At 42.2% G+C, this 27,802-nt stretch overlaps 1 protein-coding gene across 1 annotated transcript in view; it reads right to left on the reverse strand.

The window, feature by feature from the left end:
* Nucleotides 1-27,802, reverse strand: part of Tbx15 (T-box transcription factor 15) — an 83,932-nt gene that overhangs the window by 25,380 nt on the left and 30,750 nt on the right. The window contains exons 2-5 of the mRNA XM_090333663.1: nt 12,050-12,263; nt 6,573-6,674; nt 4,241-4,412; nt 2,770-2,937 (exon numbers count right to left, since the gene is read on the reverse strand). Of these exons, the coding sequence (XP_090189789.1) occupies nt 2,770-2,937; nt 4,241-4,412; nt 6,573-6,674; nt 12,050-12,263 (656 nt within the window). The remainder of the gene's footprint in view (nt 1-2,769; nt 2,938-4,240; nt 4,413-6,572; nt 6,675-12,049; nt 12,264-27,802) is intronic.

A 27,802-nucleotide genomic window follows, 5' to 3' on the forward strand; every position in this document is an offset into this window, starting at 1 on the left:
GTGTGTGCGCACTGGCAGGTGAGCGCGTGCGCGAGCACACACACACACACACACACACACACACACACACACACACACACACACATACACGGGCGGAGGGGGGTAACCTGGCAAAAGACTGAGGTTACTTGGTTTTATTGAAAACACTGTATCATATTAAATTGCATCTGCACAGCCAAATGGGACTATTTAACAATCGTGCCTCTTGATTTATCTACAGGCTTCATTCTTGTGAAGCCAGGGCTGTAATCATGATGTGAACATGGGCAGAACTGGGCATGATTCATGAGTTCTGAATGTCAGCACATCATGAATTCCTCTATATGAAGACACAGCGATAGAAGCCATTACCTTTTGATTCCAATCTCTTCAGAAGCCAGCACAGCCCCTCTGATGCAAAGAACCTACTTTTCTCATATATATATGTGCAATTTACTGTTTGAACTTGAACTAGCCTCCATCCTGCCTCTTTTCTGCCTATGCAGACACAGTGGGGGGAGGGGGGCAGTGTAGGACAGCCAACTGTGAACTGGATGCCCATCTGAGTCAATGAATTCTATGGGGATGCAGGAGTCAGAAAGAATTGAGAAGGTCACTCAAGGTCATATGGTTTATCAGTGTTGATGTCAGAAATCAAGCTCGGTTTATAGTTAAACAGTTACTGTAAATCTCATGATCTCATCATGGTGACCATAACAGTTCTCTGGCCTCAGTGAAGTGAGGCAATATTTGCTCTTCAGTATTTCACTCTCTTCTGCCAAATAAATCATCAAATCAAAATATGGATTGGCACATCACTGGCTCTGTGAGAGAGGGATTAAAATGGTAGTTGGAACATCATGATGATCTTTTGGGGATGCCAAGGTAAGCAAGAATGGTTCCCATAGTAGGATATGGTAGCTCACACCTATAATCCTAGCTACTTAGGAGACTGAGATCTAAGGATCCTGGTTCAAAAGCTAACCCAGGCAGGAAAGTCTGTGAGACTCTTATCTCCAATTAACCACCAGAAAAACCAGAAGTGGAGCTATGGTTCAAAGAGTAGAGCAAAACGAGCTCAGGGATAGCACCTAGGCCTTAACTTCAAGCCCCACAATCAATAATAATAGTAATAGTAATAATAATAATAATAATAATAATAATAATAAACTTCAGGCTCCACAAGCAATGATGATGATTTCATATTTCAAAACTTTCTGATGAGAAAGAATTTCTAAGGCCAGCTATCCAAATATACCATAAAAGATACAAATGCCTTTTTTATGTGAGCAAAGATGATGACTCACCTGCCTGGCCCAAAATGATCTTCAATCATTTTGAGTACTAAGCAGAGTGTGCAATACAGAAAGCACTGAATGTGATGTAAGTTTCTTGGCTTAAGAAGAACCCCCCCAAAAAATCAGCAGATGGAAGTACACTATTTCACAACAAAATAAACAAACAAAAATCTCTTTGTTTCAAAAGAGGAATTGCTATAGGATCGCTTTGAATTAGACACGTAACATACAATGTTCAAAATTATTTTTATGGGGCTGGAAGTTTGGCCTAGTGGTCGAGTGTTTGCCTAGCATGCACGAAGACCTCGATTTCTCTGTACCACATATATGGAAAAAAGCTGGAAGTGATGCTGAGGCTCAAGTGGTAGAGCTCTAGCCTTCAGAAAATCCAAGGACAGTGCTCAAGCCCTAAGCTCAAGTCCAGGACTGGCAAAAAAATGATTTTTATATGCATCTTTTAAGGAAGCTCATCCAGTGAGACAACTTGCAAATCTAACCAGCCACCCTCTGCCGAAATAAGAAAATATTTAGAATATCCATCATAGCCGATCCACATACTTTCTCCTTAACCTAGCTGATTTAGAAAAGGTATGGACACTAACAGGAAAATCTCCTTTTCCTTAAAAGAAAAAAATACCCTGGCCTAATGCCAATGGTTCACAACTGTAATCCTAGGTACTTGGAAGGCTGAGACCTAAAGATTGAGGTTTGAAGCCAGCCCAGGCAAAAGTGTCCAAGAAAATCTATCTCCAATTAACTATCAAACATGCTGGACTGGGCACATGGAACAAGTGGTAAAGCATGAGCTGGTGTGAAAAAACTGACCAACAGCTTAAGCTCTTGAGGCCAAGCTCCAGTATAAGAAAGAAAGAAAGAAAGAAAGAAAGAAAGAAAGAAAGAAAGAAAGAAAGAAAGAAAGAAAGAAAGAAAGAAAGAAAGAAAGAAAGAAAGAAAGAGAAAAGAAAAAAGGAAGGAAGGAAGGAAAGAAGGAAGGAAGGAAGGAAGGAAGGAAGGAAGGAAGGAAGGAAGGAAGGAAGGAAGGAGAGGGAGGGAAAGAAGGAAGACCTTGTTCATGTGTTTGTCACTGAAGTATTCCTCTGTATTAACATTATTTGTTTACGTGTCTTTCACTCAGCTAAGTCTCTTCTTCTTTAATAATGGAATAGAAAACCTTCGTTCATCAGCTCTCTTTCTGCTGAACCATATTAACTACCCACTAAATACTCAATGAACATCTGACAGACATAACAACAGATCGCATGGATCACCTAGAGGCAAAGTTAGTCTGAAATTGTAAATGAAGTACTATGTCTTAAGTAGTTTGAGAGGCTTTGTTGACTTGGATGCAGGCTGGCAGAGGGATATGCAAGAAACTCTAGGCACAAGTAAAGGTATGAAGCAGACCTCAGTCCTTGGAAGGAACTCCAAATTATGAGGCTCACCGGCCAGGATGTAGTGGATGCACAGGATGTTTTCCTGAGTGACCTCTTACCTGCTGGTTCTGATAGGCAGTGACAGTGGTGAACACAGTCTCGGGAAAGTTGAATGTCTTCACCCCCTCCCCCACAGGGATGGGCTTGGTGGGTGAGAGGTCGCTGCTGAAGTCTTTCCGGATCACGTGCACTCGAGGCTGGTATTTGTGCATGGAGTGCAAGATGATCTGAAATGAGAAGGGGAAGTTTTGTGTTAGGTCTCCCCATCCTTTCAAGTTCTCGGGCAACATACATCATGTGACTGGAACATTATAAGAAGAGGACAGGAAACAGGAAGTCAGTGCAGCTGTCCATGGGTAGAATGGTTGAGTCTTCAGATAACATTACCTGGAACCACAAACTAGCTATCCCAAGCAGGGGTGGTAATGTATTGCATTTGCTTTAATTAGGAACTAAAAAATGCAGAATGATTGCTTTAGTGCTGGCAGATAACATAAAAGCATTTTTCAGAACCTCTGCCAGGAGACACGTCATTCAAGTTTTCAACATGGCCTTAACTTCAAGCCCCACAAATGATGATGATGATGATGACAACGACGATGATGATGATGATGATGATGATGATGATGATGATAAAAGTTCAAGCCCCAACACCAATGATGATAATGATTTCATATAACAAATTATTTTTCTGATAATAAAGAACTTTTAAGGACTACTTCCCAAATATGCCACTGAAGACAGGAATGCCTTTTCCATGTGAGCCAAAAAAATAACATGACTTACTATCTGGTCCACAGTAAGGACATGTTATCTTCAATCATTTTGAGCAGGGATCCATGCTGCGTTTAGATTTTACACACTACTATCTGTTCTCCTTGTTGAAATGATGGACATTGTTTTATGTCATGTGAGCAGAATATGTGTGTTTTCACTACCTCAAAACACTGTCATTTTCTTGAGGGGAAAAAGGAAAGAACAATGTTTTTTGTGTCTTCAATCTTTCCATTCCAATTAGTAAAAATACTGCCATTGAGTGGGCATGCTGTACATGGTTTATTACCAGAGATAAATGAATAATATTGATGGCTTGAATTATACCTGCAAAGCCTTAAGATTTAGTCTTCTCCTATAAATTCATAAACTTCTTCACAAATCAGTTCCCATTGTCATTCACTTCGGCTCCCTAGTTTACTGCCTTCTGCGTGAGTCTAGCAAGCATTGTGACCTTCTCCTGTTTAATTTGCCTTTTGTCTCAGTGCCTCTGATGAGGCTATAATCCCTGGACCAGGAGGACTGTTTGATAAACATAAGCTGATGCAAAGCAGATGTTTGCGAAACATTAGATTTGCAATGAAATATCACTGGGACAGGGGAATAAAAAATCCTTTACGCTCATTACTTAGGAAGACTTCAAGTGACATAGAAATTGTTCTTTCCCTTATTTGAAAAGGGCCTGGAGCTGGCCAGTACTAAAACAAAAAGAGTGAGGGTAGAGAAGGAGGAAGGTAAGGGAATTATTTCACTCACATGTCCTTGATCATCCAACTCGTTGTTGGTCAGCTTGAGTTTGTCAAAACTGACCACCTGCCTCATCCAGGTGTCTCCGGAAGCCAGAGAATCGGGGTGTATATAAACCCTGGGGGGCACAGGAGAATCTGCATTGCCAGCCACCATCCACTTCGAACTATGATACACATATCTGGGGTAAAAAAGGAGACAGGATTCAGACAGATGCTGAGAGAGAGGCAGGCCCAGGAAACATGTAGAACCAAGAACAAGGAGACACATCAAGATGACAAGAATGGGAAGGTGAAAGAAGGATGCAGAGGCTGCTGGTGAGACCAAAAGAAGGGAGAAATGCAACAAACATGGAAGTGAGAAATGGGATGGGCTACGGGAGGGCAAAGTGGGCTGTAGTGACAGCTCAAAGCTGCAGCTCTCTAGTGGAGAACATTCTCACACTCCTTTTCCTTTCTTCGCCCTCTCCTTGCCATGCACCACCCCGCCTCCCCACGGTGCACCCATGAATCTTGAACACACGTGTCCAACAAAGGAAAAGGTATTTTACTGCAACCTTTCACCTCCCCCAAATGCAAACCATATAATCCCTTTGGCCACTTGTTCGGGATTTTGTTCCTTATTAAAAACATCTTCCACATTGTCCTATAAAAGGTAGTCCTGTGCAGCGACCCTCCAAGCCGCTCTCTGGTTAACCGTTGCCATGCTGAGAGGCAGAGTTCTAAGACCTTTCTGGGAATGGAGGGGTTTTGCTTTAGTCCAGGCATTCCCACCAAGTGAGATTTTTTTTCTTTGGTTTGCTGGGCTGGGAATGTGGCTCAATGGGAGAGTGCTTGCCCAGCGTGCATGAAGCCCTGGGTTCCATTCCTCAGTACCACATACACAGAAAAGGCCAGAAGTGGTACTGTGGCTCAAGTGGTAGAGTGCTAACCTTGAGTAAAAGAAGCTCAAGGACAGTGCCCAGACCCTGAGTCCAAGCCCCAGAACTGATGAGGGGAAGTGGGTTGTGTACATTTCCCCCATAGTGCTCAGGCCACCTCCATAGATTGACAGTGCTCTGCTTCTGGGCTCTCAAAGCTGACAAGGATTCCAGATCCTGGCAACCAGAGGCACATGGCCCAAATTAGAAGGCCAGGGTCTCTGGATCCTCTAACACAGACCAGAGTATCTTCCCTCCTGAGCCCTGCAATCCACATCAGTCTGCTCAGTCTCCCAGCCTCTCCACCTCATCTGTCAGCTAGAAAGTCACAGGTTGAAATTCTCAGACTTTCACTATTTCAAATCTGAGACACAACTCACTGATTCCACTGACATCTCGAGAGATCAAAGAAACCACAACTTTTTCTCACAAGAAAAGCATATAAGCCATCCAGGAGAGTTAAAGACTCCATTGACAAATGGGATCTCAGTGGCTCCCACCTATCATCCTAGCTACGCATGAGGCTGAGATCTGAGAATCAAGGTTGAAAGCCAGCCCCAAATAGATAAGTCCAGGAGACTCATTACTGATTAGTCACCCAAAAGCTAGAAGTGGAGATGTGGCTCAAGGGGTAGAGGCTTACCCTTGAGCAGAAAAAGCCAAGTGAGACTATAAGGCTCTACACTTAAGTCCCAGTATACACACACACACACACACACACACACACGTGCACTCACACACTCTACTGGCTTTTCATAACCTAAAGGAAAAGTTATTTAGCATACTTATGGACCTGCAAATTAAAGCCCAGAATTCTCCCCAGCTAGACGTTCTTCCAGAGTTCTTCCAAGTTTTTCTGCTGTTCTGTCCAGCATTTTCTGGGTCCTATCAGAGGTATCTATCACTGAGAATTTAGCACTGGCCCGTGTCTAGTACTGATCCAGCCAAATCTTTTCGTATGCTACTTTTATGTTCCATTGTTACTGCCCTAGAAACACTATGAAACCTTATTTCATCCAGAGACATAAAGAGGATTTAAGACCAAACTTACTGGGGCCAGGAGTTTGGCCTAGTGGTTAAAGTGCTTGCCTAGCATGCATGAAGATTCCTCGGTACCACATACATAGAAAAAAAAGCCGGAAGTGGTGCTGAGGCTCAAGTGGTAGAGCTCTAGCCTTGAGAAAGTCCAAGGACAGTGCTCAGGCCCTGAGGCTCAAGCCCAGGACTGGCAAAAAAAAAAAGACCAAACTTACTAAGCCATGTTTTCCTATAACTAGTAACGGACTCCCTGCCTGGTGCTCTGCCACCAGCCATGAACATACACCATTGTCCTGTGTACAGTGTGCTTCCTCTAATGATTCTAAAGAACGATCCTGAGGCTGTTGGTGGGGCCAACAAGTCCATGTAGCAGAGTCCTCTTACCTGTATCTTTTGTTGTCCACAGGCACAATGTCCATCGCTATGTAGTACTGCTGGTGTGGGTCAAGGCCAGTAATTTTCACACGCATGGCAGGAAACATCCTCCTGTGAGAGCAAAGAGGGCAGTGTGTGAGGCAAAGGAAGGAGAGTTAGCAAAAGGAAGGCCTGGGTGTCTTATTGGTCCCTTCGAGCATCTCAAAGCCCAGGGACCTTTGCTTCTTTAAGTTGACTGATACTTCTCGCACATTGCAACAATACACTGTGGGGCCTTACGCTATGGATCAGCCTCTCTACTGAAGTTTCTCCTGCCAAATACCAGTGGAATCATAGCTACTCTGGAGGCTGAGATCTGAGGATCACAGTCCAAAGCCAATCCAGGTGAGAAAAGTCCAGGAGACCCTTAGCTCCAATTAACCACCAAAAAGCTGGATGTGAAGGTGTGACTCAAATGGTTGAGCATCAACTTTCTGTGCTGGCACAGATTTTTTTTAAAGAATTCTTTAACATTGATTTTTACATCATATTTCAAATGACGTATTTAACAAACAAGTATTCAAGAAGGGAATCTCTATAGACCATCACTGGCACTTAGATTTTAAGAACATTTAAAATTAGCTGAGGGTTTGTATGTCATAGATACATATTCATCTATGTAATAAAACATGATGTCTATAGAGTCATAAGTTTTTATGTCTATGTAGTTGTGTTTATATTTCCAGTACCACGTCCATAGCATTGGGTACACAAATATTGAGTCCTCGCTCTTGTACTGTTTGGATCTAATTGGCACAAATTTTTTTTAAATCTTACTTGATAATCCATATACTCCAGAAACTTATACCATACCCTGCTTCATATATTTAATCAATCTTTTATGTAACGCATGTATGTGTATATGTATCAGTCAGTATGTGTGTGCCTGTGTATATTTCCTAGTGGTTATAATCCTCTTAAAGGTTGACACAATAACAGAAAACTCTTAGTACCTGAGATAATAAACTTAATACCATGATTTTTTAAAACTATTTTTGACTGAGCTCTTTAGAAATAACCACTCTAAAAATAATCCCACAGAAAAGTTTTAAAAAAAGAATTTAGTGAGTGTGTTACCTACTGCTCTCTAAAAGAAAGGCCACTAGCGGTAGGTTTTATTGTTTTTCTTCATTGTGTAAACATGCAATAATTTCTGCAAGTTCTCAGGCTGGGGATGTGTATGTCAGAGGAGGACCCCGTGGGAGGGGACGGCAAATATCAAATGGCCTGGTGGCCTCTGGGCACTACTTTGTTTCTGCCACAATGGCTTGTTAAACTTGCCACAGCAAGTGAGGTCAGGATATGGCGCCTTACAGCTTCACTCGTGACTGAAGAGAGACAGAGAGCGAGAACAGCCCGCAAGAGGGATTGAGTTTCAGCACATTGAGAATAAGGTTCACCATTCTTCCTTAGCCATCAGAAAGAAGAAAACCTTCAGTCTCTTTCACAGCAAGCCAGACATTAAAATTTAAAAAGTGCCCAATTCTGTGGCTCACCTTGGCCCTTGCACACAAAATGCTGCATTAAGTTTAACCATCTGGGGCTTGTTAGTGGAGCTGGGCAGAGCACGGTGCTAATGAGGTCAAGGTCATGGGTTTGATCCACATATGGCTTAATTGGCTTTGCTCCATTTCATGACCATGGACCATACGCTGACCTCAGACTGCCGGCAGGCTGGCAAGTGTATGGTGCTTGGTGATATGAGAGCTGTCTGTGCAAGTCATTCATTCGCCACTTACCTAGGAAAAACAACCCAAAAAGCAATTGTCCTCTGGCAGTGAACCCTATTGGGAGAGGTATGGAAGGGACAGTGGACCTCTAGTAAGGCTATAGCTAATTCTCTTTGGGGGCTGTTGGCAGTACTGCTAGGGTTTAAATTCAGAATACTTCTCTACACTTGAACCAGGCCTCCTGGCTGGTTTTGTGCTAGTTGTTCTGGGGATGACATTTCTCAGACTTCTCTGCTCAAGCTGGCTTCAAATCATAATTCTCAAGACTTTGGCTTTCTATGTAGTCAAGGTTATAAGCATGGGCCATCAGCATCCAGCTAGGACACAGCTTATTCTTAAATAATTGCAAAAAAATACACAACTATTTCTTTTTCCCTAAGTCATTGCTTCACAAAGTCCTCTGCTGGCATATCATTTTGTATTTCTCTCCCTGCCCTCACAAGTTTAATTTAGTTTCATGGTGCACTAATGAAATGTGATGGTTAGCTAGCTCACATCAGCTATGGGTTGATCATTTATATATATATATTAATTCTTTAAAAAAACTGAAACTGGGGCCTGGAGTTTGGCCTAGTGGTAAGAGTGCTTGCCTAGCATGCACGAAGACCTGGGTTCAATTCCTCGATACCACATATATAGAAAAAGGCTGGAAATGGTGCTGTGGCTCCAGTGATAGAGCGCTAGCCTTGAGAAAGCCCAAGGACAGTGCTCAGGCCCTGAATTCAATGCCCAGAACTGGCAAGAAAAAAAAAAAAGAAAAAAAAACTTAAACCCCTATTCTATACATTTAAATAGAAATCTATAATTCCCTTTAATAACAATGAATTACAATTGCCCTGTATGTTTAATCCTGAATCTTAGTGAAAGAAATTGTTTTGTCTGAATGACTCCCTGAGGGAGGGGACTTAGTGTTTTTAATTTAATACCAATTTTGTCTGGAGCAGTTATATACCTTGAGTGAAATGCTACCCATCTCTTCCCAATGCTCAAGTTCTAAAATTAATGAGGAGTATGACTTTGGATAAATTATTTTGCTTTCAAAGGACTCGATTATTTATAATGTGCTGAGCTGCTTTAAAATTCTATGTGTAAATTTTAATTCTCCCAAAAACTTTGCAAAAGATTTTTTGGGGAAATAAACTTTCATTTTAATACATGAGAATTTACAACATTCTAAAGAAAAAATTATTATTTATATTTTATAAAAATGGGTTGTATTTGGTTTTAATCTGATGAGCAAAACGTAGGCCAGTTCTTTTGTCTCAGAAACACAAGAATCCCTACAGTTGCCTCTGTCCATGGTACTGATTATGTGATTGGTTTTGCTGTGCACAAATACTCAGGACTTGAAACATGCTTGTGTAAACAGTCTTCATTCAGAACCAATAGAATTACAGCTTGGAGTGTAGGAAGAAACAGATGGTGACTGAGAACTTTTGAGTGGTTAAAAAAAAAGAACATCAAAACCTACCTAACATGGCTAAGAAAAGTAAAAATGTGAACCAAAATTGAAAAGGATGCTGCAGAAGAATGAAAATGAAATGAGAAGCAAGAAATCAGCCATGTCAATGAGAAAAGAGAAAGGAAGTTCATATAAAGTAAAACTTCACCAGGTGTTCATGGCTCCCACCTGTAATCTTCGATACTCAGAAGGTTGAGATCTGAGGATAGTGGTTCAAAATTCTTACCACCAGTTAACTATCAGAAAACCAGAAGTGATGCTGTGGCTCAAAGCGGTAGAACACTACTACCTGAGCTAAAGAGCTCAGGGACAGCATCCAGGCTGAGTTCAAGCCCCATGACTGACAAGAAAAAGACCAAAAAAAAGTAAAACTTCTTCATATGCTTTTGAGATAGCCCTGAATTATCTAGGTGGTCTAGCAACATCCAAGGCAAATAACCATCATCGTTTCTAAACTTAAGCAAAGGCTTCTAATCAACTGAAAAGGAACTCATGCGTTTGTCCTAGGAAATGAGTTGGTGTTTGTTGGTATCCAGAGGGACGTATGTGGACAGAGATGGGCAGAATAAATCAATGAGAAGCAAAACTTTACAAATGAAAAAACTACAAATAAAAAAGCTTTCCTTGAATTATGTTGTGTTGTTCCAAGACTTAACAAGGTAAGAGCCCTAAAACCCAAGTGACCAGAAAGACTTGGCCCTAGAAGATATTCTCTGATTTAGAAGTGAAATGTAAAGAAGGAAGAGGGATGCAGGAGAGGAGAAAACAGGCCAATAGCTCCAATTTTCTGGCACCCCTTTGAGTGGGAAGGTGTCTCTCCACACATGTGGGTAGACAACCCAGAGAAAGCATTCTTTCCTTTTCCCTATGCCCACAGTCTTGGAAGTACCCTACAAGTAGAGACGGGGGACCCTTCCCTTCCCATGCCTTGTCAGTCTGTAGATAGTAGCTTTAACAGCACAAGAAGAGAAGACTCATTCACTGGCTTTTCCATTGACTACAGAAGTAGTCAATTGAAATCTTAATCCAAATTCATTTTAGGTAAATCATTTTCATTTTGAATCCAAGAGAGCAACTATTTTTTAGAAGAGCAGAGTCATAAATAGTTTAGGAACATTATTTGAGAGACTCACAGATGGATATTAAATTCTGGTGCTATCTTTTACTACCTCATGACTTAATCCAGTTTGTGACTTAGTCAAATTAATTATTAGTCTTTGAATCCTTGTTATTAGGTAGTATAATTATTATTATCCTGTGATTGCAGGGTTCCTATAAACTTAAATGACATTATATATAAAATATTTATTATATGTTTATTATGTGCTTACATATAAAATTTATTATATATGTTTATGTATATTTATATGCATATTTATTAACATGTACACACTGAGTGTCTCACATAGAACAGATAGCTGGCTTGGAAATAAAATGGTTATGGAAAATAAAATGATGACAACAAAGGAGCTGCTTAATGAAAACTATTTCAATTGTATTTTAATTTTTTATCATCCTAGTATTTACCTATTTCTGTTTTGTATGTTTCCACAAATGTAGGGAATAACACCAGTCCTGGGACTTAAACTCAGGACCTTGTACTCTCATTTGGCTTTTTCACTAAAGGCTGTCTCACTCTACCATTAGAACCACACCTCCATCTCTGACTTTTTGTTGGTTCAATGGAGATGAGAATCTCATTGACTTTTCTGTACAGGGCTGGCTTTGAACCTCAATCTTCAGATCTTAGCTTCCTGAGTAGCTAGGCTTTATAGGCATGAGCCACACAGCCTATGACTCACAATGAACGTGTTATAATCATTTCAGGCCAACAATGAGACAAGTGGATCAAGAATCAGGGGCTCCCAAGATCACTAAGCCCAATTCTTACTCTTGCTTTAATCATCTCAGAAGATATAGGCTGTTGACTGGGGACAAGACTTCTTGAGACTAGGTAGGGAAGTGCTTTGATGGTCTAGCTCTCCCTCTTACGATACCCAGGCCCTTTGGGATTCACTGAAATATATTTGCAGCAAGAAACTGTTTGTGGTGTGGTGATCATTTAGACTTCAATGCTGGAGGACAAAAGCCAAATCACAGTAAACACAAGAGGAGCACATGGCCAAGACACGGGAGTGTAAGTGGAGGCTACAGCTTCACCAGCGCTACCAGAAATCTACAAGGGGGAGGCAGGGAACATGCAACTCCGACCACTGTCAATTCTGGGAATTTGGCCATTCCAAGAAACATCTTACCTGCCTGCTTTGGTGATAATCATTTCAGTTCCGATATCATGGAACCGCTTCCAGAGATCAGCGCACTGCAGATCCACCTGGATCTCTTCCATGGATGACATGGCGGTGGGCACAGGGCCTGGAGCTCCAGGGACCAGCTCCGCGTGAGTGCCAAAGGAGCAGGCCGAGCGTTCAGTGAGCACCTCAGAATCGGACCCAGTGCTCTGCTCAGAATCTGCAACACAAACAGCCAAGCTTGAGGTCAAACACTTGCTGAGTCACTTAGCACCCCTGGCCCTAAAGAGAAGCAGGGGAGGGAGGTTGGTTAGGTTTCAGGGTGGAGATGAGCACGGTAGCCTGGAGAGAGGTGGACAAAAGGAGAGTTGAGCTGGAAAGCTCTAGAGCACAACACTATTCGTATTTCATTCTATTTCTTTATGGGTTTCTGTGTATGTGTGTGCGTGTGATTTACGACCTTCTTTGGGGTTTCATGTTTCCAGCCTGACATCTGGCATTTTAGTAAGTTTCAACAACAGCTGAAGAAAATTGGCCTAGGACAAGCCATCATAAAGAGCACTAATGTCACCACATTGCAGGGAAAGAGGCCAGTCTTGAGATGACAGAGTAAATACCAGGTTAGAGGAAAATAACAATCGCAGGCTCTATCTGGAGATCTAGGTTAGACTGTCATATTTATTCACACAGCAACCTGTTCCTTCAGTCCAGGCTCTCCTGACCCATCTGTTAGCTGTTCTTAAATTCGGTTACTTCTCTTCCATTCATCTCTGCCCTGGGTCGTCAGATATAATGAAAAAGTGGTTTGGGATCTTTAGAAGCACTTTGTCACATGTTTGAGTAAATGGTTTTACCTAAGATCCAATCAGGTCATTTGTGATGGAATGGGGGTGGGGGGAGTCCTCTTTTGGGAAATAAGACTATAAGCATATGGAAAAAGTTACTGGAGAAGGAGGCTGAACCATAGGGAATTCATGAGTTTGGGAGACACCTTGATTGGTTTGTGAGTCACTGGGCCAGAAGGGGTGGTCCAAACAAAAAGTTGGATTCAGAGCAACCAAAAGATAGAAAAGGCTGTCATTAGGCTCACTAGAGAATGTGCTGACATTTTTCAAGTTTACTTTGGGGAATCTAATATCAACTGTTTAAGTCATAAGATTCTGCCAATTTAGGTTAGCAAGTAGAACCTTTTCAGGTTAAAAAATCTATTCAAGCTAAGCTTCTTTTTTTTTTTTTTTTGCCAGTCCTGGGCTTGAGCTCAGGGCCTGAGCACTGTCCTTGGACTTTCTCAAGGCTAGAGCTCTACCACTTGAGCATCAGCACCGCTTCCAGCTTTTTTCTATATATGTGGTACCAAGGAATTGAACCCAGGTCTTCGTGCATGCTAGGCAAGCACTTTAGCCACTAGGCCAAACTCCCGGCCCTCAAGCTAAGCTTCTAACAGACAGTGTGTGGTGATCAAGTCGGCTCAATTAGCATTTCCATCTCCTCAAATATTTACCTTTTCTTTGTGTTGGGGGTTGCTCTTTTAGTTTCCTAATGTTCGTTAAATTTAACACTAATGAAATTTATTTTTCTTTAATACATGGAAACACAAACATTATACCTATTAATGGGGGTAATATTACATTCTGTTACATTTATGCATTCTCTCTACCAATACTATCGTGTTTTATTGAAGTCAAACTGAACATATCTCCTCAGGCATTTATTATTTCTCTATGGTGAAAACTTTCAAACTCCTGTATTCTAGATTTAGGAAATGCTATAGTCAGTTTACCACACAATTGCACAGCAGAACTTCTTACTCTTAACTAGACACCAGAGCCTGTGGACCAAACTCTCCCCAGCAACCGCTCCTACCCTCTGGTAGCCTCCTAACCCTTTCTAGCCTCTGGTGACCACCAATTTCTTCTCAATTTCTATGAAGCCAACTTGCTTTTAGACTTCACATAGGCGTGAGATCACACCATGCGATCACACCATCTTTGCCTTTCTGTGCCTGCCTTATTCCACTACACACAACAAGCCTCAGTTCCATTCATGTTGTAAATGGCTGGTTTTCAGGTTTTTTTTTTAATGACTGAATACTATTTCATTGTGTCAGTATTTTTTTTTTCTGTTTGTCCATTGAGGGACCCTTAAGCTGTTTCCATTTCTTGTAAGCAGTGTGGAAATGAAACTTGAACATGCCATGAGATTTTTCCATTCTCAGACAACATAACTTGGAAATAAAGTTAATTTTGTATTTTATATGTAGCTTTTTAAAAACAAACAAACAAACTTCTAGAGGAATGAAGGCCATCTATTAAATAAAGTACTCTCCAATATCTTTAAAAATAGACATCTCAGACCAGTGTCCATAGTGACTCATGCCTATAATCCTAGCTACTCAGAAGGCTGAAATCTGAGGGTTGTAGTTCAAAGCCAACCTAGAAAGGAAAGTCTGTGAGAGTCTTGTTTCCAATCAACTAACAGAAAACCAGAGCGGTGCTGTGGCTCACAGCCTTGAGCAAAATAGCTCAGGGACAGTGCCCAGGCCCTGAGTTCAAGCCCCACAACCAACGAAAAAAAGTCATTTCAGAGTTCACTTGAGATTGAGTGCCTACATGAAGATAAAATGTAATCCTTTGTAAAAATACCTTTCTACATCATACATAGATAACATATTTAGACTAGCCACATCAACAATTATTTACCTGTTTATTAAAATGTATGAGAAAGTAAACTTGCCTAATAAAGGAAATGTATATGTGGCTATTTAAATCAAATCAGATCATCTAGTCTAAAATATAATCCGTTCTTTAAAGATTAAAAATTGCCTGTGGACTTGTGAGCTCTTTTATATGAGATTTACCTTCTCCAGAAGACAATCATTAAAAAGTCATTTGGGAGCTGGGCACCAGTGGCTCATGCCTGTAATACAAGCTACCAAGGAGACTGAGCTCTGAGGATCATAGCTCAAAGCCAGTCCAGACAGGAAAGTCCATGAGATTTTTATCCCCAGTAAATTACAAAAACATAAACAAGCCAGATCCAGTGGCTCACACCTGTAATTCTAGCTACTCAGGAGGCTGAGATCTGAGGATCGAGGTTTGAAGCCAACTCCAGCAGGAAAGTCCCTAAGACTCTGATCTCCAATTAACCACTAGAAAATCAAAAGTGGCTATGTGGCTCAAATGTAGAGTTCTAGCCTTGAACTGAAGAGCCCAGAGATAGAGCCCAGGCCCAGAGTTCAAGCACCATGACCTATAAAAACAAATGAAACAAACAACAAAAACAGCCAGAAGTAGTTCTGTGGCTCCAGTGGTAGTGTGTTAGGCTTAAGCAAAAGAAGCTCAGAGAGAGAGTCCAGGCCCGGAGTCCAAGACACAAGGCCAGAAAAAAAAAGGAAAGAAAAGAAAAGAAAGGAGGGAGGGAGGGAGGGAGGGAGGAAGGGAGGAAGATTATTTGGTGACTCAGAAAGATTTCTCTTGTGAGTAGTACTTCATCAAATCAGGGTACAGCTACATGTACTTAAACAAAGAAATATGAAGAGATAATTTTGGAAATTAATACTAAACCAGTTGCATTGTGTGACTCATGGGGTCTAATTAACACCAATTTCCATCCAAAAATATCCTTTAAAAGAATTTACCCATTAGTCCAGAACATCAGTAACTTTCTATCCTTATATTGCTTTGGTAAAAATATACATTATTACGTGTTGAACTTAATAAATTTATTTATGACTAGCAGCAATAAGAAGTTTCTTCATTTGTACTTGACGTTTCTAAAATATTCTTTTAATAGATATGGAAGATATGTATTTTTATGTCACCTCGCACATGAAGAAACTGAAAGGAAAAGAAACTGAAAACTCATGGCCTAGGACACGCTTGTTTGCATAACTGGATCTCTCCATGTTTGGAATCAGGCACTTAGCAATTCCGTAACACAGTCTCAACCATTTAGATTGTCTTCACAGCTGAAATGGCTTAAATATGTTTGATCTTGGTCAAGTCACATAACTACACAGGTTCTCAATTTCCTTAGTCTTTATAGCACAGCACAGGCACATTCAATTAGAGGTGCTATGAAGTCACTTTTACCTCTATTGTTTAGTGGACTTGATTCACAGCTTAGTTAAGAGACCACAATATTTAACTACAGCAAACCAACCACATGGTGCCAATCTGGTTATCATGAACAGAGCATATGCTGTGATTTTAACCCAAAACTCAACATTAGACATCACTAAAATGGGTTTTACAATCAGACAGGTAATATGGATCTACACTGAACATATAATTCTGAAGAATCATTCCTGGACACAGGGAATGGAGAGTCTCCTCCACTCACTGCCCTGGAATCTTCAAAAGTCTTCTGTTGTGCACTGTGCCATAGTTTCCTTATTTTGGCTATGAGAAGCTAGGCATCTAAACTATGATCCTACCTTTAAATATTGTATTTATGGGGCTTGAAGTGTGGTTCAAGAGTATGAGATGCTAGGTGCCAGTGGCTCACATCTCTCATTCTAGCTTCTCAGGAGGCTGAGATCTGAGGATCAAGGTTCAAAGCCAGCCCAGGAAAGCACATCTGTGAAGCTCTTATCTCCACTTAACTACCAGAAAACCAGAAGTGGTGCTGTGGCTCAAGTGGTGGAGCACTAGCCTCGAACTAAAGAGCTCAGGGATGGTGACCAGGCCCAGAGTTCAAGCCCACGACCAAAAAGAGAGAGAAAGAGGAGGGGGGTGGGGAGGGAGGGAGGGAATGAGTACTCACTTAGCAAGTACAAGGCTGTGGGTTCAAACTCCAGGCAGATAAATAAATCTACCTATACCTAATGGATAAATACACTTTTATTATATTTATATCTTTTTGATAAAAACATAATTTAATGATCATGTTGATAATTTGGGCAATGAGACAAATGTGAGCTCACAAGCACTAGCCAAAAGAGTGTGTGATTAATGCTAAAGATCTCTCACAGAGATGCTGCTAAGACTTTGTATAGATAATACCATTTGGTACCAAAAAAATCCCTAGAGATTATGGTTAGCATCTCCATATGTTATCTTAATGCTAGAGTTTAGATTACATCAGTTTTGCTCCATAAGAAGACTCAGCACTGTGATTCCATTTAACTCGAATGTTCCTCTCCCTGACCATTTTGCTTTGTATAAACTGGACTGTATATTAATAGAACAAGAGAGATAATGAGTTCTTACTCTTGAGGCACTCCTGGTCAGGCAGGAAGGACAATGCAAACTGTTGAATTAGACTGTATGAGATGTTCCAGCAAAAGTCAGAGAGAGTATTGAGGAGCTTTAGGGAAGAAAAAAGTAGTCATGGTAAATTTATTATAAACAAGCAAAGAAATGAATTGTTAGAAATGAAAGAAATGATAGAGAATGACTTTTTTAAAGAAAGAAAAGAAAACTGCCATAGCCAGTTTAAAGTATGAAAGGGAAAAGGGAAAGTAAAGTAAAGAAGAAGATGGAGACCCGGCATGGTGGAACAGACCTGTAATCTCAACACTTAGGAGACCTAGGCAGAAACTCAAGACCAGACTAGCTACATAGGAAGTTATAGGCCAGTTTGAGCTACATAACAAGAGGTAGATGGCAGACAGACAGACAGACAGACAGACAGACAGACAGGGAGGGAGGGAGGGAGGGAGGGAGGGAGGGAGGGAGGGAGGGAGGGAGGGAGACACAGAGATCTGGACCCATAGAAAGAAACAAGGACAGAGACATAGAGAGAAGCAGAGAGATAGAGACATGGAGATAGGTTAGCTTCAGCTCAACTAAACAACTACTTATTGAACATTTACTACGTTTGAGTCGCTCTTGTAGATTCTTGGGAGAGAATAAATATTCCTAGCCAATGTATGTTACAACTAAGAATACCTTGAGTGCTAGAATAGGAATTTTAGCCTTCCTTCCCTATAGATCAAAATTTCATTGTACGTGAAGGTGATTTTTTCTGTTTTCCTTCCAACCCATGAATTCCATAAACTGGGCCAAATGCTTGGCCACACCTCCTGTGTCTGATTTCAGCATGAATGACAGCAGATGTGGAATTTTCTGAGAGGAGATGCACACAGCCCCTTCTGTGGAACTGAACATCAGTTATCCTATTTCCCCAAGAGAGAAAACAGTTTCAAACCATGACAAAAGACTCAATGCAGATGTTCATCCAACACTTGACCTGATTTTTTTTTCTTCCTGCTAAATGATGATAAATAAACACGTTGACAGCTTTTCGTTGGTCTGTTTTCCTGGTCCTTGAGTTTTTAAACTCCTGACTCCGTGGCCTGCTCAGGACTTCCCTTGACATCGGGCAGACAGCAGCAACTCCAAGCCAAGGCAGCTCTCCGAATCAGAGGACGTGGGCCGTGGAAGCGGGTCTCCACGGACAGCTCATATCAGGTCGCCTGGAGAAAGCTGGTGATGAAATCCTCCACAGAGGAGCTCTAAATATGGTCGAGGCTGGGCATCTGGCACTGCCCTGAGTACACACTGAGCTCAAATTTGATACCCTGCGCACAGCTTCAAGAGAATGAACTCTAACTCAAGCTGGATTAAACTAAAATTAGGGTGAGAGCAAGCACTCCGAGGAGCCTCTTAGATGGCTTTGGCAAGGCATGGTGTCTCTGGGCTCTCCATACCTTACAAATTCTGGCTGAGAATCGGGGCGGGGGGAGTAACCTGAAGCTGGCAATTCTTGTGCCAATATGCCAATTAAGGAGACTAAGTGCTCTTAGCTCTTTAGCTGCCCAAAACACTCACTACCTAACAACCCGAGAACACAGAATCACAGCAAGGACTCAGCCATCCCTGCTATCCAAGCCTTTTAAAGAGGCTTTGCAAAGAAGTGACAGCAATCACTATTCTGACTTTTTAAACTCTGTTTCTTGTTGAGCAGGCAAAGACTCGAGGCCATTAAGGGCTCAATCTCAAGAATGTTGTGAAGGTAGAGGCAAAGAGAGGTGGAGAAAGAAGAGGAGGAGGAGGAGGAGGAGAGGAAGAGAGCTGGACGAGGAGGAGGGGAAGAGAGCTGGACCAGGGTGGCTCACACCACTTTAGAGGCTGAGATTTGAGCATTCAGCATTTGAAAGCTAGCCTAGACAGAAAAGTCCCCATGAGACTCTTATCTCCACTTAACCACTCAAAAACTAGAGGTAACACTGTGGCTCAAAATGGCAGAGTGCTAGCCTTGAACCAAAGGAGTTCAGAGGCAGAGTCCAGGCCCTGAGTTCAAGCCCCACAACTGACAAAAACAAAAAGAAGAGGAGGAAGAGGAGAAAGAAGAAGGAGGAGGAGGAGGAGGAAGAGGAGGAGGAGGAGGAGGAGGAGCAGGAGGAGGAGGAGCAGGAGGAAGAGGAGGAGGAAGAAGGAGGAGGAGGAGCAGGAGGAAGAGGAGGAGGAGGAGGAGGAGGAGGAGGAGAAATGAAAGGCAGGGAGGAGGAACAAAGGAGGGGAAAGAAGAAAAAGAGTAGAAGGAAAGGAGGGGGAAAGGATGAGGAGAAAAAGAAGGTATTCAACATTTTACATGTTGTCTCATGTAACTTTCCTGGGACCCCTATGACTAAGATGGTTGATACAAAATTCTATACCTCAGAAGATGGAGCTTCACAGGAATCAAAGGCTTTCCAAGCCAAAAGAGTGCGAATGTGATGTGAGTTGTTCTGACGGGAGTGTTAATATTTTTCCTGTCGCACAACACCATTTTCCATTTCCAGATCTGGAACATGGAAGTTGTGCCCCCTCCAGCCGCATGGACAGAAGACCACCCCACGAAAACTCACACACTGCCTGTCCCATGCGGAAGAAAATCCAATCCGAGGTCATAGGGATGCTCTGCTCTCTATATGAGGGTTATCACATTTGGGAATATGTGAGATCTCTTCCCCAACTTGACTTTATTTAATGAGTAAGTACTAGTGTGAAGGGCCTATTTTGCTGCATTTCACTTCTTTTTATGTTATTGTTATTATCGTCAAGGATCTTTGTATTTCACTTCTTCTCTAGGTCCCATCTGGGCAAAAGATCCAAATGTAACCACCTCTGAATGTCACTGTCACTGTCAAAGCATCCGTTTGCTTTACCTTATTTGCCTTAGCAGTAAGAAAATGAGAGTAGGTAATGTGGTGCTTAGAAGGTAGTTTGTCGGGGCTGGGAGTTTGGCCTAGTGGTTAAAGTGCTTGCCTAGCATGCACGAAGACCCGGGTTCGATTCCTTGGTACCACATATATAGAAAAAGCCGGAAGTGGTGCTGAGGCTCAAGTGGTAGAGCTCTAGCCTTGAGAAAGTCCAAGGACAGTGCTCAGGCCCTGAGCTCAAGCCCAGGACTGGCAAAAATAAAAAAAAAAAGGTAGTTTGTCTCTAAGAAATTTGGAATGGCAGCATTGTAATGACAGCAGAACAAGGAAATCGCAATAATGCTTATTTTTGCATGTCTTAAGTGTGTATCTATGCTTGAAGAGATTTCACAGAACGAAAGCACACAGTGCCAGTGGCTCCTGTCTATAATCCTAGCTACTCAGGAGACTGAGATATGAAGATCACAGTTCGAAGCTAGTCAGAGTGGAAAAGTTCATGAGAGAAGATTATCTCCAATAAACTATACTGCAGAGGCCAAAAGTAGTGTTTTGGCTCAGGTGGTAGAGCGTTAGAGTTGAACACAAAAAGGCTCATGGACAGTATCCAGGATCTGAGGTCAAGCCCTATCACTGAGAAAAAAATGCAAACACTTCATAAAAGGGAAAGTAGCTAATTAACATGGAAGATGCTATACCAATGGTGAGAATAAAAAAGTTAGAGACAAAAATAAATCCTGGGTTTTCTAAGATAACCTTTATTTCAAGATGCACAGATAATTTAAAATATTGGAGCTAGGTATTGGCAATTCAAACCTGTTATCCTAGCTACTCAGGAGGCTGAGATATGGAGCTCTCAGTTCAAAGCCCATCCAGGCAGAAATTCTTAGCCAGATATGGGGATATATCTCAAGTAGTAGAGCACCAGCCATGAGGGAAAAATACATAAGACAGGCAGAGAAAGCAAGAAAGACCCTGCATTCTTGCCACAGTATCAGCACAAACCAGCAACAACGGAAGCAAGAATTGGCCACAGGTCTTATGAAAATCTCCATCCTAAATGCCTCTTGCATCAAAAGTTGATTAGATCAAAGTCTAAGCATTGATGAGATCAAGTCTGGGTGGTCTTCAGATGTTTCCAGTCCAACTTAGGCCAGCAGCTGTCAGCATACCTCCCTCCCTCCAAGCTCTTGGCATTGCTCCTGGGTGAAGCGACACATTAGCTCATTCCCAAACCAGTGCTAATTTGCTCTTTGCAGCCATAACTTCTAACCACTCTCCACCACCTGTGCCCCCTCATCCTCTGCCCTCCGACTGCTCTACCTCTGCTATCATGCGCTTTTCATTTCTGTGAGTTGAAAACGCATGTGCCACATCGGCATATTCACATATTCCCAACAACACTGATGAATTAAACAAAGGGAAAACTTAAATAGCCCATTTCTGATTCATTCAACTGTGACTTCTGGAAACAGAGTCCTTGGAAATGGCAGCTTCCAATAAGACAGGCATTTGTGTCGAGCCAGGATTGCCTTGAATTAAGTTGGAGGTCTTACTTCCAACTGTAGCAACTTTAAAATACATTCACCACACTCTGGAAACATGAAGAACTCTTCTGCTTGGTGAATGTGAGTGGTACAATGGCTAACAGCTCTTATTTCCCATCATCCTTGGAACCAATCCATTCTATCACTGATTTGTTCAGCAAATAATTGTTCACTACTATGGGCCTGGCAATATTCGGGTGTTATGAAAGGCACCAAATGGAATGAAGACAGATCTGTGTTGCCAGATGCTTACGAAATCCTTAAGAAGACAGGATAGATCCCTGAATAAATCTAATAAATGCATGGCCCTTAAAAGCCAGCGTGTGTGTTATCTAGCACAAATGGCTGGGTTTCCCAAGCCGTGTCCATAGCATTCATCCCTTCTCTTCCCAACTGTTCAGCCTTGAGCAAGTACCTTGACCTCTTCAGTCTTTTATCATCTTGTTTTGTCACTAGTTTCATCTTTGGTGCCTACTTGGAGAAACTGTGATGAGCTGCTAACAAGATATGTGGCTACATGAGCAGACATAAGCACCTTAGAAGAGCAGAAGGTCTGGGTAGGCGAATGCAACTTTTTAGGCACTGTTATCTAAGAGAAATGGTGACTAAAAGTGTCACCACAGTTTAACGCTTCTCCATCTCGGAGGTCATTTCTGGGACCCAGAAAGATGTGTTTGTAAGATGTAAAGGCAGAGAAATGGAAGAGAAGGATGATCTCCCAAGAAAGGGAAAGCAGCAGTAAAATCCATCAGATATGTTTAAAGAATAGCAACTGAAGGAAAACGTCAAAGTTCTAGCTACTCAGGGTGCTGAGATCTGAGAATCATGATTCAAAGCCAGCCCAGACAGGAAAGCCCATGAGACTATTACCTCCAATTAACCACACAAAAAAGCCAGACTTGGAGCTATGGCTCAGTTAGTAGAGCACCAGCCTTGAGCAAAAAAGCTAAGGGACAGCACTCAGGCTTTGAGTTTGAGTCCCAGTGCCAGACTGTGTGCGTGCGTGCATGCACACACACACATACACACACAGAGGCATGCACACATATGTGCAAAAATAGCAGTTGGAATCAAGCTGTGGCTCAAGGGGTAGGGCAATAGCCTTGGGCAGAAGAGCTCAGGGACAGTGCCCAGGTCCAGAGTTCAAGTCCCACAACTGACCAAAAAAAATAGCAGTTGGTGTGATCCATACCATAATGTGCTGTATCCTCTTGTAAAAGTGTTATTCTGTTAGATGAATGAATGATCAAGTGAAATGCTGTATGTTAAAGAGGAGTCCTATGGGGGGAAGGGGTGGTCCTTGACTATTGTTCTTCAAACCTCCTTCCAAAAGACCAATGTATCCCTGGTCATCTTAGTTGCAATCCATGTTCCCAGCCAAATTACATATCCCAAGTGCTAAGTTTCTTCCCAAGTCCTGAAGCCAGGCGTGCAGAATCTGAGCAGCTTTCACTTCTACAGCGGTGAGTTGTTCTCAGCCGACTGGAAAAGGCTGACCTGACACCTTTGCTGGGACTTTAAATGAGTGCGGTTGAAATTGGTTGCTTCTCTGAGTAATAATCATAGCCAGGCACCTTGAAAACACTCACATCCTAACCCTCCTTCACATGACGGAGAGGGTAGAGAGGAAGATGATCTGGGTCATGAGGACAGAGCGGATAAAGGATCGAGCTCTTTGCAAATTCTAGCTCTTGTGGTACTGAGGCAGAGGGGAGAAGTAGAGATACTCATTCTCCAGAGCCTGAAGGGCTCCTATGTGGAGGGACAGGGCATCCCTGTCCGCCCGCCCCTCACCTCATCTCCAGGGCTCCTGCTGAGTACTGAGGCAAGTTGGGCTTCTGGACAGGCCAGCTTTAGAATCACACAGATCCAAGGTGTGGCTGAACACATGACTTCCTAGCCTGTCTGAGCTCCTTTTCTCAGCTAAAATTAAAGTTATCAAATGATATTCAAGACTCTCCTTAATGTCTTTGGTGCAGAGTTAGAGGATATTTAATTCTATCTGTCATTCAGAAATGGAGGTTGTCATTAAGAGTTAGATCTTTTTCTTAATCACATCCCTATCTATCTTTGCAAGAGAGAAGTGTGTGCCCTTCAAAGGAAGAGAAACGTATCCTAAGAAAGAAAATGTCAAATGGGAAAAGACTGCAGATGAAGAAAATATTTTAAAGCTGGGAGCAAAAACTATTAAAAGTAAATGTTGAAATCCTCAGGAGGCCAAGATCTAAGAACAGCAGTTCAAAGCCATCCCAGGCAGGAAAAACCATAAGATTTTTATCACCAATTAATGAGCCAAAAGTCAGAAGTAGAGCTGGTTCAAGTGGTAGAGTGACTCAAGTGGTAGAGAACCAGCCTTGTGCAAAAAAGCTCAGGGATAGCATCCAGGCCCTGAGTTCAAGCCCTAGTACTTGCAAAGGAACACACACACACACACACACACACACACACCCCACCTTGAATGTTATTAGAAACAATAGTAAAAAGACAGATGAGTAGAAAGCAAGGAAATAGTGCAAAAGCCACAACTAAAAGGCTGTGATTTGAGTGATAATCCAGTCCTCGCTGTTGAGAAGGGGGACAGAGTTCTAGAAATGACTTCTGTCGGATTTGCCAGAAACCGAGTGGCCAGGAAAGCTGAACTCTAGAGAGAGAGAGATAGTAACAAACCCTCAAGAAACAGCTCAAGGCCACTGTCACAGGAAATAGAAGAGACTCAGAGGGCAGGAGGCTGTAGGAAGCCTCTCTCCAACTGGCAACCTTGTCAAGAGCACTCACTCTCCAGCCCATGGCTAGGCAAGGAAGGCTGGGGAGACAGGAGACCAAGTATTTGAGAAGTTGTGTGGCTCGTCCTAAGAGCTGACCTTACGATCTTACTTGATAAGTGAGACCATTGGAATTTAGACAAATTATCATAGCATGCCACCATTCTCATTCCTAGAGATCCCAGGTCCTTCTTTCCCCCAAACCCAAACCCATCCATCATCCCACATCATTTTCAGAAACCCTAAAATCAAAACCATTTTGACAGCAGAAAGGAGTCCACTTTGGGGATACAGGACAAGCATTGAAGGTCAAAGCAAAGGACATAGCTTGAGTTAATGACATTAAGAACACTGTCTTCATATTTACAGCTCAACGATCCAATTTATGACACTTGTAAAATTTACAATTCCACAATCTCATCCTCTGACCTCCACCACCACTCCCCACTCCCCCCAGGAAAAATCTACCTCTTAAGTCTGGGGGGTTTGGGAAGGGGATTCTTTCAAAAACCATTCCCCAACTGGAATAGATCATCGAAGTCCCCTAACTTCACGGTGGATTTCTGGCAAGGACCCAGAGGCAGGGAGTGGAATGAAGGAAGAATTGCCAGTTCTGTCCATGTAGAAAGCTGGTTTGCTCCTAACTTCTTTCCTTGACCCTTTGAGTCATCTTCCCCAGGGCACCTATTGCCGCCTGACCCCTCAGTCTAAGCATCTTCTGTTTCTCTCAGGCCTACCTACCTTGAAGGGTCAGAATGACTCTTGAAGAGAATGAGCTCCAAGGCTGTCAGCAATTCGAGAGGTGACAGCTTCTAAAATAGCTGGTGTATTCATGGGTTCCCATTGCCTTCTGAAGGAGTGCTAGTGTCGCAGAGGCAGCAGGATTTTTTTTTTGGCCAAACTTGCCCCTACCCACCTCCCCATTAGGCTTTCTACAGCCTCTGTGGCCCTGCCCCGGGGGCCAGCATTTAAACATTGTCAGAGCTCCCACTTTCAGTTCTCATGCTGCTGCCAGCTTAGCATCTGTCATGGTGACCCAGCCTGAACTGTATTTAGAAGCTTCGGACATGGCATCGTGTTCCAGCTCCTTCTCAGAGTGACAGGAGATTTCCTGAGCACCTGGGCTGGTGATTTAAGCCCTCCTCCAGGCTTGGGGGAACCAGGGGTCAAAAAGACTTTCCTCGGAGGGTCCATTTTCTTCTCCTGGGTGGGGGGGGACATCTCTGTTGAAACCTGTTTCTATTGGGTCTATTGCATAATGCTATGTTGACTACTGCACTTTTTCTACATGGAAGGAGAGAAAAATCATTCTGAAAATTAGCTCAGTGCTCTACTCAGGGTCTAGTCCAACAAAAATTTAATTTCCCTGAAAATACACTGTGGAAAGTGTTCAGCATGTACCAGATTGAATAATGAGCTTATTCATGACTCTGCTTTATGAGATGGTGATAATAATTCACTTCGTCTTCTTGGAAGTCTCTATGCTAATCTTAAAAGTAGCCTAGTTGGGGGGTGGTGAGATGGGGGAGAAGGATGGAAGGGGGGATGACATTGACCCAGAAATATTACACTCATAAACACACATGCTGAATTAAAACCTCTTTATACAACTACTTAAAGATAATTCCAAATTTTTACATAAAAGCCAAAGAAAATATAGCCTATTAGTGTCTCAAAACAATGATAAGCTAACTCTGATTAATGAAAGAAAAGAAGGTCTCACTTATTTATATACTTGAACACAATCACCATCTGGGAAAACACATCAGTAATTCCATACGTGATCCAGGTGGCTTCTAGCTTTGAGCACTGTTATACACAGAGTGGTTCTAGGTTCTGTGGACTCTGATAGATCACAGGAGAAAGCAGAGCAACCCTGAAGCTCTCGGCCCAGTGTCCTAGACCACAGGTGCCAGCAGACACCCAGGCATTTCAAAGGCATCAGTGCTTGGCATCTCCCCTTTTCTGGGCAAAGACCCAGCACTCAGAGAACGTGGTTTTAGGGTGCTGGCATGTAATTCACTGAGAGGAGATTCCCCTCCTGCTCAGATGGGTGTGTAAATCATCACCTCCCTTTGTTCTGTAATAAATTCAGCCCTAGCTAATTCCAAGCCTCTATGCACCACTGAAGTTTAAAGATGGCATTTTGACAGGTCAGATATCTACCATCAATGGACCACCAACCAGTCAAAAAATTTTAAGTACTTTTAGGGACATGTGGAAGTAATTTTTCCCCAAGAATTTACAAGTGTGGAGGATGAGATCTTACAGATGGCATGTGAGCTGTTGTATATATTATATTAAAGTATTACTTTAGATACTATATTCAACATATAATCAGGATGGATTTAATATTGGGGGCAGATTTTCCATATGATACCACATAGTCTGCAAGTGTTATTACTGGGCACAAATTGAGAACCCACTACCCTGCACCTTCCTTAGAAGCAACGAAGAGTCCAGGTTCAGTGGCTCATGCCCGTCATCCTTACTACTCAGGAGGCTGAGGTCTAAGGTCAAAGCCAGTCCAGGCAGAAAAGTCCATGAGTGTCTTATCTCCAATTAACCACCAAAACATTTCAGGAATGGCAACTAGGCCCTGAGTTCAAGCCCTGGCACACACAAAAAAAGCAACACTTGAAAAGAATACCCTCCAATGTTTCTACAATTTAAAAGCCAACAACTCCTAAAATAGCTGGAAATTAACATATAAAATGTATATACATAAATGTACAATAAGTATATATATATACTTATTTATGCCCTATAAATAAAATTATAAGTGAATGTACAGTATATGCTTATTGAAAATCCAAATGTTATGGGCAATGTTATTTCACACAAATCAGAATGGATTTTCTGTCAGTCGTGGAGCTTGAACTCAGGACCTGAGCACTGTCCTTGGGCTTTCTCAAGATTAGCACTCTACCACTTGAGCCACAGCACCACTTCCAGCTTTTTCCGTGTATGTGGTACCACGGAATCAAACCTAGGTCTTCATGCATGCTAGGAGAGCACTCTACCACTAGGCCATGCTCCTGGCCCTCAGAATGATTTTTAACACTGAATGTCCTCCAGTGCTATAGCTATAATCATTTCAAATGAATGAACTTTTATGAAAGACAACATTATTTCATAAAATATTAATTTCTGAATCAGAAGCTGGTGGCTCACACCTGTAATCCCAGCTACTCAGGAGGCTGAGATCTGAGAATCGTGGTTCGAAGCCAGCCTGGGCGGGCAGATCTGAGAGACTCTTATGTCCAATTGACTAGCAAAAAGCTGGAAATGGTAGCGTGCCAACACTGAGTGAAAAAGTCAAAAGAGAGGACAAAGTCCTGAGTTCAAACCTTGTTACTGGCATAAA

The sequence above is a fragment of the Megascapheus bottae genome, chromosome 6, assembly GCF_031878675.1.
Source record: "Megascapheus bottae isolate mThoBot1 chromosome 6, mThoBot2.hap1, whole genome shotgun sequence".
In the NCBI taxonomy this organism is placed as follows: Eukaryota; Metazoa; Chordata; class Mammalia; order Rodentia; family Geomyidae; genus Megascapheus; species Megascapheus bottae.